The 18427-nt window shown below is 48.7% G+C and overlaps 1 protein-coding gene across 1 annotated transcript in view; it reads left to right on the forward strand.

The window, feature by feature from the left end:
- The window catches only part of KCNQ3 (potassium voltage-gated channel subfamily Q member 3), a 290783-nt gene that overhangs the window by 252302 nt on the left and 20054 nt on the right, over positions 1–18427 (forward strand). Inside the window, exons 4-9 of the mRNA XM_069600947.1 lie at positions 170–342; positions 6612–6767; positions 8008–8118; positions 9975–10070; positions 11635–11729; positions 17229–17255. Of these exons, the coding sequence (XP_069457048.1) occupies positions 170–342; positions 6612–6767; positions 8008–8118; positions 9975–10070; positions 11635–11729; positions 17229–17255 (658 nt within the window). The remainder of the gene's footprint in view (positions 1–169; positions 343–6611; positions 6768–8007; positions 8119–9974; positions 10071–11634; positions 11730–17228; positions 17256–18427) is intronic.

The following is an 18427-nucleotide window of genomic DNA, read 5'->3' on the forward strand; positions in this document are numbered from 1 at the left end:
CACGCTCTGAGCTCCTGTTTCCTCACCCTCTGAGAAGAACACGTATCCCGCGGGTGTCACGATTTAACACGGCACCTTCCCGTCTGTGGCCAACAGCTCCGTGACGGCTCCCGCGCCCTGGCCTGACCTTCTTCCCCCTCTTCCCTGCCACCCTCTGCCCTCTTTCCAGACATCTTCGTGCTGATCGCGTCCGTGCCGGTGGTTGCCGTGGGAAACCAGGGCAACGTCCTGGCCACGTCCCTGCGGAGCCTACGCTTCCTGCAGATCCTTCGGATGCTGCGAATGGACCGGAGGGGCGGCACCTGGAAGCTCCTGGGCTCGGCCATCTGCGCCCACAGCAAAGTAAGTGCCGCCCAGAAGCCGCTGGACCACCAGGGCTTGCTTCCTTCCTACCCGCATCTGGTCCACGGCATCCCCTCCCGGACGGTGTCCCCAGAGAGTCCTGCCACCACTGATGGTGGTGGGGAGGAGGAACATACACACAGGTAGACCAGATGCAAACAACACTGGCCACATCACTCAGCCCTCTTTGACCACAGTTTTCCTCTTTGTAAACACAGGGATGATAATGCTGGGGCCCCTGATGCAGAGCCGTGTGGGGTGGCAGGAAGTCACCTGGGCGGATTGGGATCCAGACTCTACTGGTGTGACTCTGGAGACTTCCTGTAACCCCTCTAGGCTTCCCTGGTGGCTCAGATGGTAAAGAATCTGCCTGCAGTGCAGGAGATTCTGGTTCGATTCCTGGGTCGGGAAGATCCCCTGGAGAAGGAAAATGGCCACCCACTCCAGTATTCTTGCCTGGAGAATCCCTTGGACAGAGGAGCCTGGCGGGCTGCAGTCTATGGGGTCACAAAGAGCCGGACATGACTGAGCGACTGACATACACTGTAACCACTCTGGGTCTTCTCTCCTGCCTTTATAATACAGAAATGGTATGCACTCACCTCATAGGGTGAAAGGACTTAGAATATACTCAGTTCATAGATATGGTGGCTCAGTTGCTGTTGCTGTTATGTAGCCAGAAGCACAGTGCCTGAACTTGGTATTTGATACAGATTGGCTTACCCCAGGATCAGCACTGTTCTTACCCCAGTTCAGGGATAAGAAAGCAGATACAGAAAGAGGAAGTGAGCTGCCCAGGCTGTCTGGCTTCAGAGCCCGTGTTCAGTGGCTTGCTAGTGGTGGCTCTTGCCTCTACAAGGCAAGATGAGAAGCTAAGACCAAGTGGGGCTTGGCCCGGACTTCCATGCGCTCAAGCAGGAGTGGAAACCTAGGGAGAGGCCAGTGTATCTGGAGGTGCCACGCTCTGCATTTCTCTCCTACGGTTAGCCCAAACCTTTGGTACCACTGTCTTTTAATATCCCACCTTGGCTGGACCCTGGAGAAATGAGGGAAAACCTCTGAGTGGCAGGAAAAAAAAAAAAACACTCAGAGGCCAGTTCAGAAGAAATCAGAGCAAAAGGCTCCTGAGATGTGTGTTCCTTAGCAGTCTCCAGCTTTTTTGGCACCAGGGACCAGTTTTGTGGAAGACCGTTTTTCTATGGATCAGTGGTAGGGGTGGTTTGGGGAGGATTCAAGTGCATTAGTATTTAGTCTGTGCTTTATTTCTATTATTATTAAATCATAAGTTCCACCTCAGATCATCAGGCATTAGATCCTGGAGGTTGGAGACCCCTGCTTTAGGGGATAAAGGAAAGCTGCCTTCATTGCGAAGAGACAATCTTCTTGTGCCAGTCTTGGTGGGTATAGTGTACATGGTTGGCACCTGGAACAGGCCCCTGTTCCTGAGAGGATGTGCTCAGCCCTTTAACTGCTCTGAGAGTTGACTGCTAATGTTCCCAGCTGTCCCTTCCCTGGAGAAGCACAGGAGAGCTGCCCGGCCCAGGAGCTTATATGGTTCTCAGCTTCCGCCTCCCCCATCGGGGAGGCCCACAGCCAGTGACTCACTGGCACAAGGACCTGCCTTGTGTCGGGACCAGCCCTGTGGGGCAGCTCACGCTGCAGAGCTTCCCATGGAATCAGGCTGAGGGAGGCTCCAGCACGAAGCACAACCTCGCTGAGCTCTTTGTTCTGCCCTGTCCAGCTTCTCTCATTCCCTCTGTCCCAAGACCCTCCCTCAGTCCTCATGGTTGCTGTTTAGTCACTCACTCATGTCTGACTCTTTTGTGACCTCTTGGACTGTAGCCTGCCAGACTCCTCTGTCCATGGGATTCTCCAGATAAGAACACTGGAGTGGGTTGCCATTTCCTTCTCCAAGTAATCTTCCTAACCCAGGATCGAACCTGCATCTCCTGGCATGTGGATTCTTTACCATCTGAGCCACCAGGGCAGCCCTCACATGCTCGTAAAGCTCCGTCTCAAACTTTGCTTCTGGGGAACTACACGGAAAGCACGGAGCCCGGGCCGAGTTGCCATTGAGGAGCTCAGAGTTCTCCTTACAATTCTTAACATCACCTGCCACCCAATTGGGGCAAGCCCAGAATGCCCCTGCAAAGCTCCTGGATTCCTCCCATTCAGGTATACACCCAGATATGCCAGCAGCTCATAGTAGAATGAATAGAAGCTTAAGAGTTAGACAGCAGCTTGGTGCAAATTGCGGCTCTGCCACCTTCGAGCCGTAAGACTTTAAGAATGCTGCTCTCTTTTCGTGAGAGCTTCCTCAGTGGTTAAAATGTGAATACTTCTGGCTGCCCACATGAGCCAAGGTACGTGTCAGTACCTGGCGAATAATTAGTGCTCATTAGTAGTAGCATGTATTATTCCAAACGGTACAAACAAATACAGAAAGAAAATGAAATACTAATTCAAAACACTTGGAGTCTCACATCTGAAAGCGTAGTTTCTTCCCATACATGTTTTATTCCCTCTCTGCTCCACTTCTGGCCACAGGCTCAGTGAGACAGGGCTTTTTTTTTTTTTTTTTGAGAGTTCTTTCTTCACCTGAATTATTTTATTATTTTATTGTTATTATTACCCTTTGGCCATGCCGCGTGCTATATGGGACCCTAGTTCCCCAACCAGGGATCCAAAACATGCCCCCGGCATTGGAAGTGCAGAGTCTCAATCGCTAGACCACCAGGGATTATTTTTTCTTTAATCAGAGGACATGTTAGCAACACCTAAGCTGGTGTCCATGCAGCTGAACTGATTCATGGCTCTGGTGGAAATCAGGACTGAAAATGGCTGGGTAAGGCCCTTGTCCTGTGTTCCCTCAGATTAGAATATGTGGCAGTTGGATGTTTGCCATGTAATACCTGGGAAAAGATGGTCCACGCCACCGCTGGACCCCACACCTGCGCCTGAGGGGGTGGAATCAGGACAGTCACAGGTCTGCAGCAGGAGACGGGAGACAGAGCGACTGCTCGGCCAGCTCCGCGCCCCATCTTTCCCCCCAGCAGTCCCCGCTGGACGAGCCCTCAGCCTTTCACTGTCCCTGAGCTCTAGCGGGGCTGCAGGCCTGGCCTTCACTTCCAGAGCAGGCAATGTGTTCAGAAAGTATAAGCGCTTACCTGGATTTGAGTCCAGCATTTACGAACTGCAGGCGCTTAGACCTGTTCCTTCTCTGAACCTGGTGAACAAACACCACTTCATTTCTTCATTCATTCATTCATAAAAACGTGTTCTCTGGGCCAAGTTCCATGCTGGACTCTCCTGGAAACTCAGAGATGAAGAGCGAGGGGCCCACACAGGGTAGGACCTTAATGCTCTTACTAAAGGGATCGGCCAGACTCTGCTTCCAGAACAAATAAGCCCTGCAGTCTCTGTGCCTTAGCACAAAAATGTGGGCATCTTCTCGTGCACACGGCGTCTGATGCGGGTCGAGTGGTCCTGGTTTGTCTAGGAAATGAACCTTGAGTCACTGAGGCAAGGGAAGCGGGCCTGCGAGCATCCTCTAGAATGGACCTAACACAGGAAGTAGCTCCCATCCCTCCCACAGACTGGATCCCAAACCCTCAACTGCCACTTGATTGCTGGGGGGCTCTGGCGTGTGCAGGAGCCGGTGGACGTCGGGGAGCCGCCGCTGCCACGGAGCGGCTGGTGAACATTGCATCAAGTCAGAATTACCTTGAATGGCCTTTGAATGACTGCAAGGCACAGTGGGGACTCATTTCCCTCCCCAGTGATCGCTGCCAGCTCTTCATCCCACACAGCCGGGACTTCCATACACACATGGACAGCTGTTTCTCTGGTTCAGCATTTGGAGGCGGAGAGTATGAAAGAACATAGTCACGCTGGAATCACAGTCTACAGGGTGAAAGGTTCGTGACTGGGGAAGGACCAGCCACTTCATCCTTTCCTTCTCAAACCTCGGTGGAGTGGACACTCACGGAGGGGAAGGGCTGCTGGATTGTCCGCAGTGTCTCAAACAACCTCTGTCTGCTGTGAACTCACCCGAGTGCACCAGGCAGGCGATGCTGTGGCAGAGGTCAGACCTATGAGCGAATGAGCGTAATAGAGACTTAACATCTGTTTAGAATATGATGAAGACGTAGAAGGAAAAAAAAAAGCTAGAAATGAAAGCTCGCTCTAGTTGAGGGAGCACACATCCAGAAAGCTCTCATAATGGAGATGACACGGGTCTTAGGTGCCCCAGTGCTCTCTGGTTGGGCCCCCAGGGAGGGGCCGGGAGGACAGAGGACCGATGTGAGCAAAGGCTCAGCGAGATGCGATGGGCCCAGGAGGCCCGTTGATTGGCCGAGGATGGTCGGATAGATGAACTCTGTTGATGTGAATGGCTTCATTCTCTGTGATGACTTTTCTTTTTTTTTTTTTTCCTGTTTTTTTTTTTTCCTGTTTTTTTTTTTTTAACTTTATTTTACTTTACAATACTGTATTGGTTTTGCCATACGTTGACATGAATCCACCACGGGTGTATACAAGCTCCCAATCCTGAATCCCCCTCCCACCTCCCACCCCATATCATCTCTCTGGATCATCCCCATGCACCAGCCCCAAGCATTCTGTATCCTGTATCGAACATAGACTGGCACTTCATTTCTTACATGATAGTATACATGTTTCAATGCCATTCTCCCAAATCATCTCACCCTCTCCCTCAGAGTCCAAAAGTCCATTCTATACATCTGTGTCTCTTTTGCTGTCTCGCATACAGGGTCATCATTACCATCTTTCTAAATTCCGTATATATGTGTCAGTATATTGTATTGGTGTTTTGCTTTCTGGCTTACTACACTCTGTATCATCGGCTCCAGTTTCATCCATCTCATTAGAACTGATTCAAATGTATTCTTTTTAATGGATGAGTAATACTCCATTGTGTATATGTACCACAGCTTTCTTATCCATTCATCTGCTGATGGACATCTATGTTGTTTCCATGTCCTGGCTATTATAAACAGTGCTGCGATGAACACTGGGGTACACGTGTCTCTTTCAATTCTGGTTTCCTCAGTGTGTATGCCCAGCAGTGGGATTGCTGGGTCATAAGGGAGCTCTATTTGCAATTTTTTAAGGAATCTCCACACTGTTCTCCATAGTGGCTGTACTAGTTTGCATTCCCACCAACAGTGTAAGAGGGTTCCCTTTTCTCCACACCCTCTCCAGCATTTATTGCTTGTAGACTTTTGGATCGTAGCCATTCTGACTGGTATGAAATAGTACCTCATTGTGGTCTTGATTTGCATTTCTCTAATAATGAGTGATGTTGAGCATCTTTTCATGTGTTTGTTAGCCATCAGTTCCGTGATGACTTAGCAGGAATGTCAGGCCTAATCTCCAGACTGTGTTTGCCCATGACCTTGACTTTCTTCTGCCCAACCTACCAGGGTAACCCTTGGAGGTGGAACAGAATGAGAGACATAGGAAGTGCCTCAGGGATCATCATGGTCAGGGTGTGTGAAACTTCAGTGGTTTGCCCATCTTTGCCATGTCTGTGTACCACCCTTACCATTACCACCCTTAACATTTTTCCTTTACATCAGCTCTCTCTTGTTTTCAAGGATATCCCAGTCTATCATGCAATGATATCCACGAAATAATGGTTTTTTGTTTAATTTATGCTAATATAGTTTAAATCAGTATGTGATTACTTCGTATAAAAAATGCCTATCTGCATTTGAAGTATCTGTGGCACTTTTTGAAATTCTGTGGTTCAGTCCCTTCATTTTAAAAATGAAAAAACTGAGGCTGAAGAGGAGAGGTCATCTGCCCAGAGTCACACAGTCAGTTAGTGGCAGGGCTGGGTCCCCATCCACACGTCTGTCCCTTCTGCCAGGATAATTCCCCCTCGCTGTCACTTTCCAAGTGGAAAGAGCTTTATGGTTGTTCTTCCCAATCCTGCAGAGAATAGGGTCTCCTGAGTCCCGAGCCTTGTCCCTCCTGCCTTCTTGCTTCCCCGTGAAGCCTCTTGAGCTGTGATTAAGTGACCACAGAGCTCTCCCTCTCCTTCTAGAGCCATCCCCTCATTCTGTTAATGATGAAAACAATGACCCCCATTTTCCAGTGATGGGAGGGGAGGATCAGAGAAGGTGAGTAACTGGCCCATGTCCCAGAGCTGGTAAACCTGCACTCCAGCTCTAGTGTGTCTGCCTGCAACCTCCTCCCAGCCTCCACGCAGTGACCCCTTCCCTGTCCACTGCTTGCTGTCCCAGGAGCTCATCACCGCCTGGTACATCGGGTTCCTGACGCTCATCCTTTCTTCATTTCTCGTCTACCTGGTTGAGAAAGATGTGCCGGAGGTGGATGCCCAAGGAGAAGAGATGAAAGAGGAATTTGAGACCTATGCAGATGCCCTGTGGTGGGGCCTGGTGAGTCACCACCTTGAAAGCTGTCCCATGGGGGTTGGCTGGAGGGCCGGAAGGATGTGGAGGGTGTGATGTGGACATATGGGGTTGGGCAGCTGCGTTCTTCAGCACAGGGGAGAGGAGAGCACCTCTATTTAGGACCCCCCCCAGGAGACGTACCCTGCAGGGGGCCCTTGGAAGGGGGGCTTTTCCCTAGAAGTCAGGGCTCTGATCAGCCTCGTCCCACGGTCACTCAGGGACCTTACCTGTCATTAGCCAGGCTCTGCTGTGCAGACTCAGTGGCAGAAGCAGATGTATATACCCAGACCCTCAAGCACACCTAGAGACGCATGGCCCCACCCCATCGGGCATGTGGTATTAAAGCATTGTTGAAGCACTTTACATTTATAAACACATTTTAAGTGCAAATAACTCCTATTATTAGCTCCCTGGTGGTTCAAACAGTAAAGAATCCACCTGCAGTGCAGGAGACCTGGGTGCGATCCCTGGGTTGGGAAGATCCCCTGGAGAAGGGAATGGTTATCCACTCCAGTATTCTTGCCTGGAGAATTCCTTGGACAGAGGAGCCTGGTGGGCCACAGTCTAGCAGGTCGCAAAGAGTTAGACACAACTGAGCAACTATAACACTTTCACTTTTTCAAATTGGAGAACCTGAGGCTTGAAGGGGTTGAGTCACTAATTCAAAGCTCTCTGAGCCAAGTTAGTGCTTAACCTGGGATTTGAACTCAAGCATTTGGGTTCCAGAGGCCACACTCTTAGCTACTCCCGTAGCCTGACTTCCATGTTCATAAGTACAAGTGTGCTGATAACCTACAAGTGTCAACGCACAGAGGAATATTCAACATATACCTGGACAGACACGGGCCCAGACATTAGACATGCACACCCATACACACAATACATATAAGTACATGCGCGAGAGCACATACATTCAGAATCATGGCTATACACAAAGTCATGCATTTGCAAACATACACATGAATATATATGCACATACACATGTTTGCAATTCTTGAAATACCTGTTGACTGATGATAGGGAAGAAATCCTTAGCTTAGAAACAGATGTGGTCTCAAGGCTCCTATATAAGACTGCTGGTCTTTAGCACCTTCCCTCCCATGGGAGTCTTGTTCTAAACGGGACAGTGCCCCAGTCAGTACAAAGGCTTATGGGTAAAGCTCGGCTGATACATCACTGACCTCCTCCCCCGGGAAGCCCCGTGTCTGAACGCTTCTCTTTTCAGATTACACTGGCCACCATTGGCTACGGAGACAAGACGCCCAAAACGTGGGAAGGCCGTCTGATCGCAGCCACCTTTTCCTTAATCGGCGTCTCCTTTTTTGCCCTGCCAGCCGTGAGTGCCCTCACTGTTACCCCTTGATGATGGGCAGGACCCATCACTGCCTGGCCCCAGCTCAGCCATCCAGCCTCATCTTCCACCTTCTCATATCCCGATTTCCAGCCCCGTCAACCCAAAGCTGTCCTGTCTCTGCCACAGGCTGTGCGGCTCTTTGCCAGGAGTGATCCCCCCCAAACACCTACTCCTCTTTCAAGACTCAGTTTCTTTTCTGAAAAAAATTTTATTGAACTATAGTTGATTTACGGTGTTGTGAACATTTGCTTTACAGCAAAGTGACACATGTACATATAGGCATTCTTTGTTTAAAAATTGGGGTATAATTGCTTTACAATGTTGCGTTACTTTCTGCTATACAACCAAGTGAATCGGCCATACGTTTACATATAGCTCCTCCTTCTTGGACCTCCCTCCCATCCCGCCCTTCTAGGCCATCACAGAGCACCAAGCTGAGCTCATACTCTTTTTTTAAATATTCTTTTCTATTATGGCTTATCACAGGATATTGGATATAGTTCCCTGTGTTATACAGGGACATGTTGTTTATCCTCCAGACCCAGTTCAATGCTGCCTTCTTTAGGCTGAGTTCAGCACTCCCTCCTCTGGTGTCGCTCTGTAAAAGCATTTCTGAGCCCACTTGGGATTTCAGATTCCAAATCTGCTTCCCCGGGAGAATGTGAGCCCCCTTGGGGCTTGATTATGTCTTTCACCCCCATATTCCATGCACATAGTGAGTCCTTTATATTTGTGAGTTCCCTTCTCTGCCCTGTCATCTTTTAGTTTGTGTTAAAAAAAAATGCATTTCCCTCAAATTCTTGATCCCTGGTAGAATAACTTCCCAAAGCCCAGTGCCCATCGGCATCATAACAGCAATAATAATATACAGCATTGTTGAACTTGCTGTGAACCAGATTCATGCCACGTGCTTCCTTACACTGTCTCATTTAATCTTTGTAAAAACATTTGGAGTTTGGTGTGCATTTCTCCCCATTTTCCAGATGAGGAGACAGGCTTCATTGGGTTAGTTAAGTTTCCATAGTCACAGGGCTACTGGGTTGTAGAGCCAGGGACCCAGGCCTGCTCCTTCAAGCGTGGCTCTTGATCACAAAGCTTGAAAAGAACCTTCCAGTGTAACAGCCCCTCTTCCCTGCCCTTCATCTCCCATCCTTTTGATACTGAGGCTCTTCATCCATCGCAGCCCTCCCTTCATCCATCACAGCTGTCCAGTGTTTTTTCCTAAGCTGTTTGGCCTTGGGAAGATGACCTTTCTGACTCTCAGTTTCTTTATCTATAAAAGATGAGGGGCTGTGGGCATGGGACATGGTCTCTAAATTCTCTTTCAACTTGAAAGGGGTGTGCCCCCCCCAACCCCGCCATGTACTCCACATGAGAGTTTGACCTAGAAATCAAAACAGATCACAATTCGGAGAAATGCCAGTCAGAGTGAAAGTCTCACGTGACAATTCAAGAGACTGAAATATTTTTTAAATTCCATTAATATTAACTGGTAATCTGTTGTGCCTCCTACTCCTTACTAGGCAGTCCCTGTTACATCATCTCATTTTTCCCTCACAGAACTGTGAGGTGGGTGCCGCTGTCTGACTTCCCTGTGGAAGAACCTGAGATGCAGCAGAGAAGAGGCTGCCCAGGGCCTCCCTGCTGGGAGTGGCAGAGTCGGGGATTGAACCCTGACTCCAAGGCCCCACTTAACCCAGCCCCCACTGCCTGGGAGACAAAGAAGGGATCTTTTCTTCTCCCCTTCGCTCGGTGTCATCACTGGGGCCTGAGAGTTGGGGTGGGGCTCCAGGAGAGGCTTGGGGGAGCTGACCTCAGGGCCTGACCTCTCCCTTCAGGGCATCCTGGGGTCCGGGCTGGCGCTCAAGGTACAGGAACAGCACCGCCAGAAGCACTTTGAGAAAAGGAGGAAACCCGCTGCTGAGCTCATCCAGGTTTGTCTGCCCGGGGCTGAACTGGATGGGGTCACGCATCTGTGCATGTGTCTGTGTGGGTCTATGTGTATGGGCGTGTGTCTATGTGTATGTGTGTGGGTCTATGTCTGTCTGTGTCTGTGTGTCTGTGTGTGCATGTGTCTCTGTCTGTGTGCATGCACACACGCATGTCCATATGCTTCTACAGGAGTGGGCATACCGTGATCTGGGGTGGACCCAGGACCAAGCCTGCTTGCCACAACTCTGGGTGTTGCTATGGTTTATCTCTATGACTGGTCACTGTGTATCCTGAAAGTGACCATCCCATTACTCTCCCATCCACGTTCTAAGCCAGTCAAAAACTAGACACAGGACTCAGACAGGAGCCCGCCCATCAGCTGTTTTACCCCTGATGGGGTGGAGAACTTGGCCTGGACTTGGGTCCACACTAGCTTTTCTCCCCTTCTATTCTCACCACAGTCTTGAACAGGGAACCCACAAGGAAGAGTCAGAATAGAGCACAGATGCATAGCCAACCAGCTGCAAGGAGATGTGGGCCCTTGCATCTGCTCGTGATAGAGAGCTGATAAGTCCAGAGAGGGAGAGATGCCCGCGTGTGCACAGTACCGACCAGCTCACTGTTTACCCCACCCAGCAGACGGCCATGCAGCGGCGGGTGTGGCCTCCTGCCAGCCGTTCCTCCCTCTCGCTGCCCCCACCCTGGGCTGGGAGCCGGGGCAATAGTGAGAAATGACAGGAGGGGCAGAGTGCTCCCTCTTCTCTTTCAGGGAGAGTTCTTGCTTCGTGGTTTTATGGGCTGCTGGGAGCAGAGAGAATAGGAAGGGAGAGTGTTCTGGCTCTGGCTGGCTGCCTGGGACAGATCGTCTGCATGGCCTCCCATGACATTGCCTCCACTTACAGTGAGTGTCCCTGCAGGGCTGATGCAGGATGGTGCATGGTGGTCTGCGTGGCCTCCCATGACATTGCCTCCAGCTGCAGTGAGTGTCCCTGCGGGGCTGATGCAGGATGGTGCACAGTGTTATCTTGCAGCTTGTAGTTTCTAAGGCAGTTCTGGTCTCTAAGAGTCTGCCCTGTTACCCTCCCCAGCCCCAAAACCATCACAATATACAGAAGATCTAGTGTGTTAGAATCAAAACCTCATCTGCCAGACTGTCTTTTGCACCCAGAAGTGGCACAAAAGACTGTTTGTCTTCCCACCTCCTTGAGAAGTCTCAAGGAATCGTGCAGCAACAGGAATCCCTGCTCCTTTCAAGGCTCTTATGCTCAGATTCCCCTCTTCACGGTAATTCACTTATCTACCCTACCCCTACTATGTTGGTTTTCTCCCCTACTACATCGGTTTTCTCCCCTACTACATCGGTTTTCTCCATCTGAGATGATAAGGTCAAGGAGGTTTTTCTTCCCATAGGAGCTACAAAAGGCCAAGAATCTGGCTTCTCTGAGTATGACCTCAGTGTACACTGAACCCTGAGGTGTCCAGGGCTGACTGTTTCAAAGTTGTGGGATTCCGTGTGACCTTCTGGGTGACACCAGCTCATTCCCACCCCTCGTCTCTCCTCCCCAGGCCGCTTGGAGGTACTATGCTACCAACCCCAACAGGATTGATCTCGTGGCGACGTGGAGGTTCTATGAATCAGTCGTCTCTTTTCCGTTCTTCAGGCAAGTGGCTCAGCCGAATGCTCAGGGCATGACTCACCACTGCTTCTGGGTCCGTATGTGTGCCGTGGCCTTCACAGTTCCCGGAGGATGGTGGTTCTCAGTCTGGGCCTCATGTTAGACTCATTAGAGCTTAAAATATCCCAATGCCCAGACCATCCCCAGGCTGATTAAATCATAATCCCAGGGAGGAGGCAGGTAAGGGGGTGCAGCCCAGTATTTTTTGAGGCTCCCCAGATGACCTCAGGATGTCACTCAGGGTTTCCAGCTAGACAGTGTGGAGTGGCTGAAAGAGAAGGTCCTGTCAATGTTGGAGCAGGGCCAGTGGCTGAGGAAGTCAGGAGTGGGTGCAGTGGGCTACCCTGGCCATCCTGGAGGCCAGGATAGTCGTGCCTTTCACCCCCAGACGGGAAAGGGCGGGGGAAGAAACATCTGGGGGGGTCCTCTGGGGGCCCAGAGATGTTTTGTATTCTCAGAAGTGAGAAATTAAATGAGAGTCTTCAGGAAAAAAAAAATTACATTCCATTTCCAATGGCCAGCGCCTATGAAAAGGGAGAGGGAAATGAATATTTATGGGCATCCAGTATGCTCCTGGAATACAAGTTGACGTTTGATTTAATACTCACAAGCACCCTGTGAAATAAGTCAGAGGTTCTCAGATGTTAAGATGGGTTATAATCAGTGGGGGATGTGGACATGTGGATCCTGCATCCTTCAGCAGTTTTGTGCTGTGTGCTTAATCGCATCAGTTGTGTCTGACTCTTTGTGATTCCATGGACTGTAGGCCACCAGGCTCCTCTGTCCAAGGGATTTTCCTGGCAAGAATACTAGAGTTGTTTGCCACTTCCTCCTCCAGGGGGTCTTCACAACCCAGGGATCGAACCCACGTCTCCTGTGTCTCTCACATTGCAAGCAGATTTTTTAACCGCTGAGCCACCAGGGAAGCCCTCAACAATGTTAATGGCATTGGAATAGTTGAAGCATCTCAGACAAGCATCCCTGGTGATTTTAACACAGGAGCCCCTGGAGGCAGGCTGGGTGGTTGGTGTCACCAGGCTCCTTTTGCAAAGGAGCCAACTGGGGCTTAGAAACTTTGATCATTTTGGCCAGTGTCAGCCACATCTAGGGTCCTCCAAGCCTGTGATCACTAGTTGGGTTTCTGAAACAGACTGCACCTTGCCAGGTTTTCGATCCTGAGCTCAGAGTTTTAAGTATATGAATGGAAGGCTGGACCGCTAGGACCCCTGAGCAGACTCATACCTGGAGTGGGGACCCACCCACTCCGCAGCATGTTTCTGCCATGTATCTGGGTTCACAGACCATGACGTGAACCAACGCTGGACTAGGGACTCTCTCCCACCTCCCTTTACTCTCATTATGGGACTTGTGACCAGTCTCTGAACTCAGCCTCAATATTCCCTCCACCTCCATCACCAGATTGCGGTGAAGATTTAAGGACGCTGAGGACATCGAGGTCTCCTGACTCATTTCCCTTGCATAAAACCTTCCAGTGGGTAACCATAACAAAGAGAAGAGGATCCAAAACCTGACTATGACCCACTGGGCCCCCAAACCTCAGGGCCGTGCTTCCCTCTCCCAGCTCAGGATCTATGGTGCTGTCCCAAGAGGGTCTAGTGGCACGTGGCACCTTCTAGTCCAGGCATTCAGTCCAGCAGTATTTTTGAGCTCCTTGTATATGCTAAGGTTGGGCCACGAAGGTCACACATGACTCAAAGAGTCGGACACAACTGAAGAGACTTAGGATGCAGGTATACGCCCTGAAGGCGCTTTCTATGATTCCTTCTGATTTTAGAATTCTATTCTGTGTGTGTGTGAATCGCTCAGTCATGTCCATCTCTTTGCGACCCCATGGACTATAGCCCACCAGGCTCCTCTGTCCAGGGAATTCTCCAGGCAAGAATACTGGAGTGGGTAACCATTCCCTTCTCCAGAGGATCTTCCTGACCCAGAGATCGAATCTGAGTCTCCAGCATTGCAGGCAGATTCCTATTGTAGCTATAATCATTTCAAGTTTGGAGTAGTATCAAAATTCCTTAGGAGAGCAAGAGTCTTAGAATGGGCCGGTTGCTTCTCCTGAAGAGAACAGATTGACCTTGAACTCCAGAACCAGAGCTTGTGCAACCGTACTGAACGCTGAATCAAGATGATTTCTGTTTGCTTTGCATCCCAAGGTCTTGGCAATAGGCCCATTCTTTTGGGTTGATTTATTATAAATAAGGCATTGTCCTAGCTGTCAGAGACTCGGAGGAATACAGTGTGCTGCAGACAGCTGCTGTGATATGGGAATGGCTTTAGACTAGGAGAGAACATTTATTTCTTTTTTTCAAGGACAAAGTATAAAGCCACTAGAGAATTCACTTGGCAACCATTCTGAAACAAGGCAGTCCCTTGAGAAAAAAATGTTCCCCATATTCCAACCCATTCCATAGGTTTCACAGCAAAATAAAAATTAGCTGATAGTACACTGGTATGTCTTCACCTGCTTCCTAAAGGGTTTTTATTTGATTTATTTTTAAAAAGACTTTATTGAAATATACTTCATATACTACAAAAGGATTTCACATACCATAAAAGATATACATTTAAAGTAACAGTTTGGTGGGTTTCAACATATTCACAAAGTTGGGTATTGATCGCCATTGTCTTTTCGTTATCCCCCAAAGAAACCCAGTGCCCTTTAGCAGTTACCCCTGGTTCCCTCTTTTACTGAAGCCCCTGCAGCCACTCATTTATTTTTTTTACTCTATTCTGGATGTTTCATATAAAAAATAAAATCTTGGGACTTCTCTGGTGGTCCAGTGGCTAGATCCTGTGCTCCTAATGCAGTGGGCCTGAGTTCGATCCCTGGTCAGGGAACTAGAGCCCACATGCCATGGCCAAATAAATAAATATAATAAATAAATAAAATGTTATGATTTCTTCTACCTAGCACAATATTTTCAAGTTTTGTCTATATTGTCTTGTGTATCAGAACTTTATTGCTTTTATGGCAGAATAATATTTCATGATATTGACCCCATTTTATTTATCCATTCATCAGCTGATACACACTTGTGCTGTTTCTACTTTGGGGCTGTTATACCCCATGAACATTCAAGTACCTGTTTGTGGATATGTGTTTTCAGTTCTGTTGGATTTATACCTAGGAGTGGAATAGGTAACTCTATATTGACTTTTTGAGAAGCCGTCAGACTGTTTTCCATGGTGGCTGCATGATTTTGTAATCCTCCAAAAGATCTTGAAGGATGCAGCTATGCTGCTGCTAAGTCGCTTCAGTCGTGTCCAACTCTGTGCGACCCCATAGACGGCAGCCCACTAGGCTCCTCTGTCTCTGGGATTCTCCAGGCAAGAATACTGGAGTGGGTTGCCATTTCCTTCTCCAGTGCATGAAAGTGAAAAGTGAAAGTGAAGTCACTCAGTCGTGCCCAACTCTTAGCGACCCCATGGACTGTAGCCTACCAGGCTCCTCCGTCCATGGGATTTTCCAGGCAAGGGTACTGGAGTGGGGTGCCATTGCCTTCTCCATGCAGTTATGTAGCCCAGTTCTAAAAGTAGTGTCATATCCATTTCCAGCACGTGGAGTTCTTTGTTACTTTGCAAGAATATGTGTGTATGTATACACACATGTACATATTGATATGTGTATGTATATATTTGTATGTTTTGGGCTACCAGTGATGAGTGATGTATGGCCTTTTTTGTTTTGTTTTTATGCTTACTTAGAATTATATACTCATTACTTTTGAATTTCAAAGAACCTTAGAGACTTTGAAGTCCAACTCCAATTTTAGATAAGAAGAAACAGAAGCCTCCAGCTCAGGAACTTGCTCAAGGTCACACAAGATACTGGGCACAGGAGAGACCAAACCCAGGTCTTCTGATTTGTGGCCTGTGGAGACAGGCTTCCCAGGTGGCTCTATGCACCTGGGAACCCACCTGCCAATGCAGGAGACTTAAGAGACACAAGTTCAATCTCTGGGTCAGGAAGATCCCCTGGAGGAGGGCGTGGCAGCCCACTCCAGTATTTTTGCCTGGAGAATTCCAGGAACAGAGGAGCCTGGAGGGCTATAGTCCATAGGGTTACAAAGAGTCAGACACAGCTGAAGCCACATAGCACAGAGACTGTGTAGACCTAATAGAAGTAGGTGGTAGGAGGTTAAGGTAGAGGAAGAATCTGGGGAGTAGGGGGGGCAGATAGTAAATTACACATTCTCATGCACAAGCAGAGAAGTGGGCACCTGTTAAAAATCCCATGTTGTTTACCGTCAACAATAACAAAAACACCCACGCACACTTATCAGTTCCCTAAAAGTGGTATCAGTAGCAGAACTGTCTATAGCTGCACTGCCCTACATGGTAACTACTTGTCACAGGTGGCTGTGAAGTATCTATGGCTAGTGCAACCGAGAAACAGAATTTTTAATTTTCTTTCATTTTAATTTCAATGGCCATCTGTGATTAGTGTCTGTCACTGCAGCTCTGGAATCATTAGATACAGGACAAAAATGGCGATGAGACTAAGGCCCAAGAAACAAGTTACCTGACCAAAAAGGCTCAGTTAATTTACTGTATAAGCAGAACTTGTTCTTTTTATGAGCAGGATCAAGATTATTGGAGTTCTTAGAAATGGAAAAGAAGGACAATATGCAGTTATCTTTCTCTAGGACTGAATAACATTAGATCTGTTTTCATAAGTGCTGTCTGCGTGTGTGCACATGCTAAGTCGCTTCAGTCGTGTCCAACTCTTTGAGACCCCATGGACCGTAGCCCACCAGGCTTCTCTGTCCATGGAATTCTCCAGGCAAGAGTACTGGAGTGGGGTGCCATGCCCTCCTCCAGGGGATCTTGCCGACCCAGGGATTGGTCTCATGTCTCCTTCATTGGCAGGCAGGTTCTTTACCACTAGCACCACCTGGGAAGCCCTTTATATGTGCTATCTCATTTAATCCCTGATTCCCTGATCTGTCCCCACCACTTAACAGGTCACCTAAGCCCAGCACAAGCTGTGGGACACAGTAGGTGCTCAGGAACCATTTTTTGGATGAATAAATCAGCAGTCTGCATCCTTTTGGGCACCAGATACAGGTTACATGGAAGACAATTTTTCCCCAGACTGGGTGGTGGAGGGGGGTGGTTTCAGAATGATTTAAGCACATTACATTTTTTGCACACTTTATTTTTAATCTAATGCCACCACTCATCTGACAGGAGGTACCAGTCCGTGGCCCCGAGGTTGTGGACCTCTGGAATAAATGAATGAATGGCTGAGAGGGATCTTGGAGTTCAGAACCAGGCCCGTTAGGTTGCAGGAGGGGTCTAGGGTCTGCCTGGGGAACCCCAGCTCATTCATGGGTCCCCCTCTACATGTGCCATTTTGCCTTGCTCCTGCATCTTCAGCAAAGGAAGCTTGCAAACAGATTTTGGGGAGAGGAGAAGCAGTTGCATGTAATTTATGCTTTGTTTATTTTTTTCTCCTCATAGGAAAGAACAGCTAGACCCAGCAGCCAGGTACGTTTGTGATCATGAGTCCTCTTCTTCCCATCACTGTGTCGGGACAGAGGGTCCAGTTATGTATGGCCTGGGGCCCCTGGGCAGTCGTGCTGGTCATGGGATAAAGTTTTGGGGCTCACTGTGGTTGCTGGACACCATTTTCTTCTGCCAATTTCATGTAAATTTGCTCAAGAACAACTTAACTGTGATCACAGCGGCAGCCACCTTCTGAGTGTTTCTCCTCTGGGCGGGACTTCGTGCCTGGAGTCCGGCAAGTGTTCTCACGTGGTCCTCACGCCACCAATGAGAAATCGACGCTCATGCTTTCATTTATGGGTTGAGGAGGTTGGGTCTTAGAGAGGCTGAGTTACTCACCTCCTGAGTCACACAGCTCCTGAGTAGTAAGACCAAAATTCGAACTCAGGTCTGAATATTCAGACCATGTTACTTCCACTATAACTTGCTTCATTTGCTTCTTGGGTTCACAGATGTTTCCTCAAAAAGTGTGAAAGTGCTAGTCTTTCAGTCATGTCCGATTCTTTGTGACCCCATGGATCGTAGCCCTCGAGGTTCCTCTGTCCTGGAATTCTCCAGGAATGGAGTGGGTAGCCATTCCCTTCTCCAGGGGATCTTCCTGACCCAGGAATCGAACCTGAGTCCCCTTCATTGTATGCAGATTCTTTGCTATCTGAGTCACCAGGGAAGCCCTCAAAAAGTGAATCAAGACTGTAATTCACAATCCCCAGTAAACCACACTCACCACAGGCTGCTGCAGAGACAGAGGGAACTCAGCTGTCTTCTTTCTGGTTCCTTTTCAAAAACATGTCACAATATCAGAGAAGCTATGGCTCTTACTCGAAGTTATAAAGAAAGACCACCTCTTGGAAACAGTTGTACTGTTTGTATACATGTCATCCCTTGGTATCTGCAAGGGATTTATTCCAGGACCCCTCTGTAGATACCAAAATCCATGGATGCCCAAGTCCCTTGTATCAGATGCCACAATATTTGCATATAACCTTTACATGCAACCCACTCCAGTATTCTTGCCTAGAGAATCCCATGGACAGAGGAGCTTGGCAGGCTACAGTCCATGGGGCTGCAAGGAGTCGGACACGACTGAGCGACTAACACTTTACGTGCATCCTCCTGTGTACTTAAATCATCTCGAGATTAGTTAGTGCAAGCAC

This window comes from Ovis canadensis, chromosome 9 (assembly GCF_042477335.2).
Source record: "Ovis canadensis isolate MfBH-ARS-UI-01 breed Bighorn chromosome 9, ARS-UI_OviCan_v2, whole genome shotgun sequence".
Classification (NCBI taxonomy): Eukaryota; Metazoa; Chordata; class Mammalia; order Artiodactyla; family Bovidae; genus Ovis; species Ovis canadensis.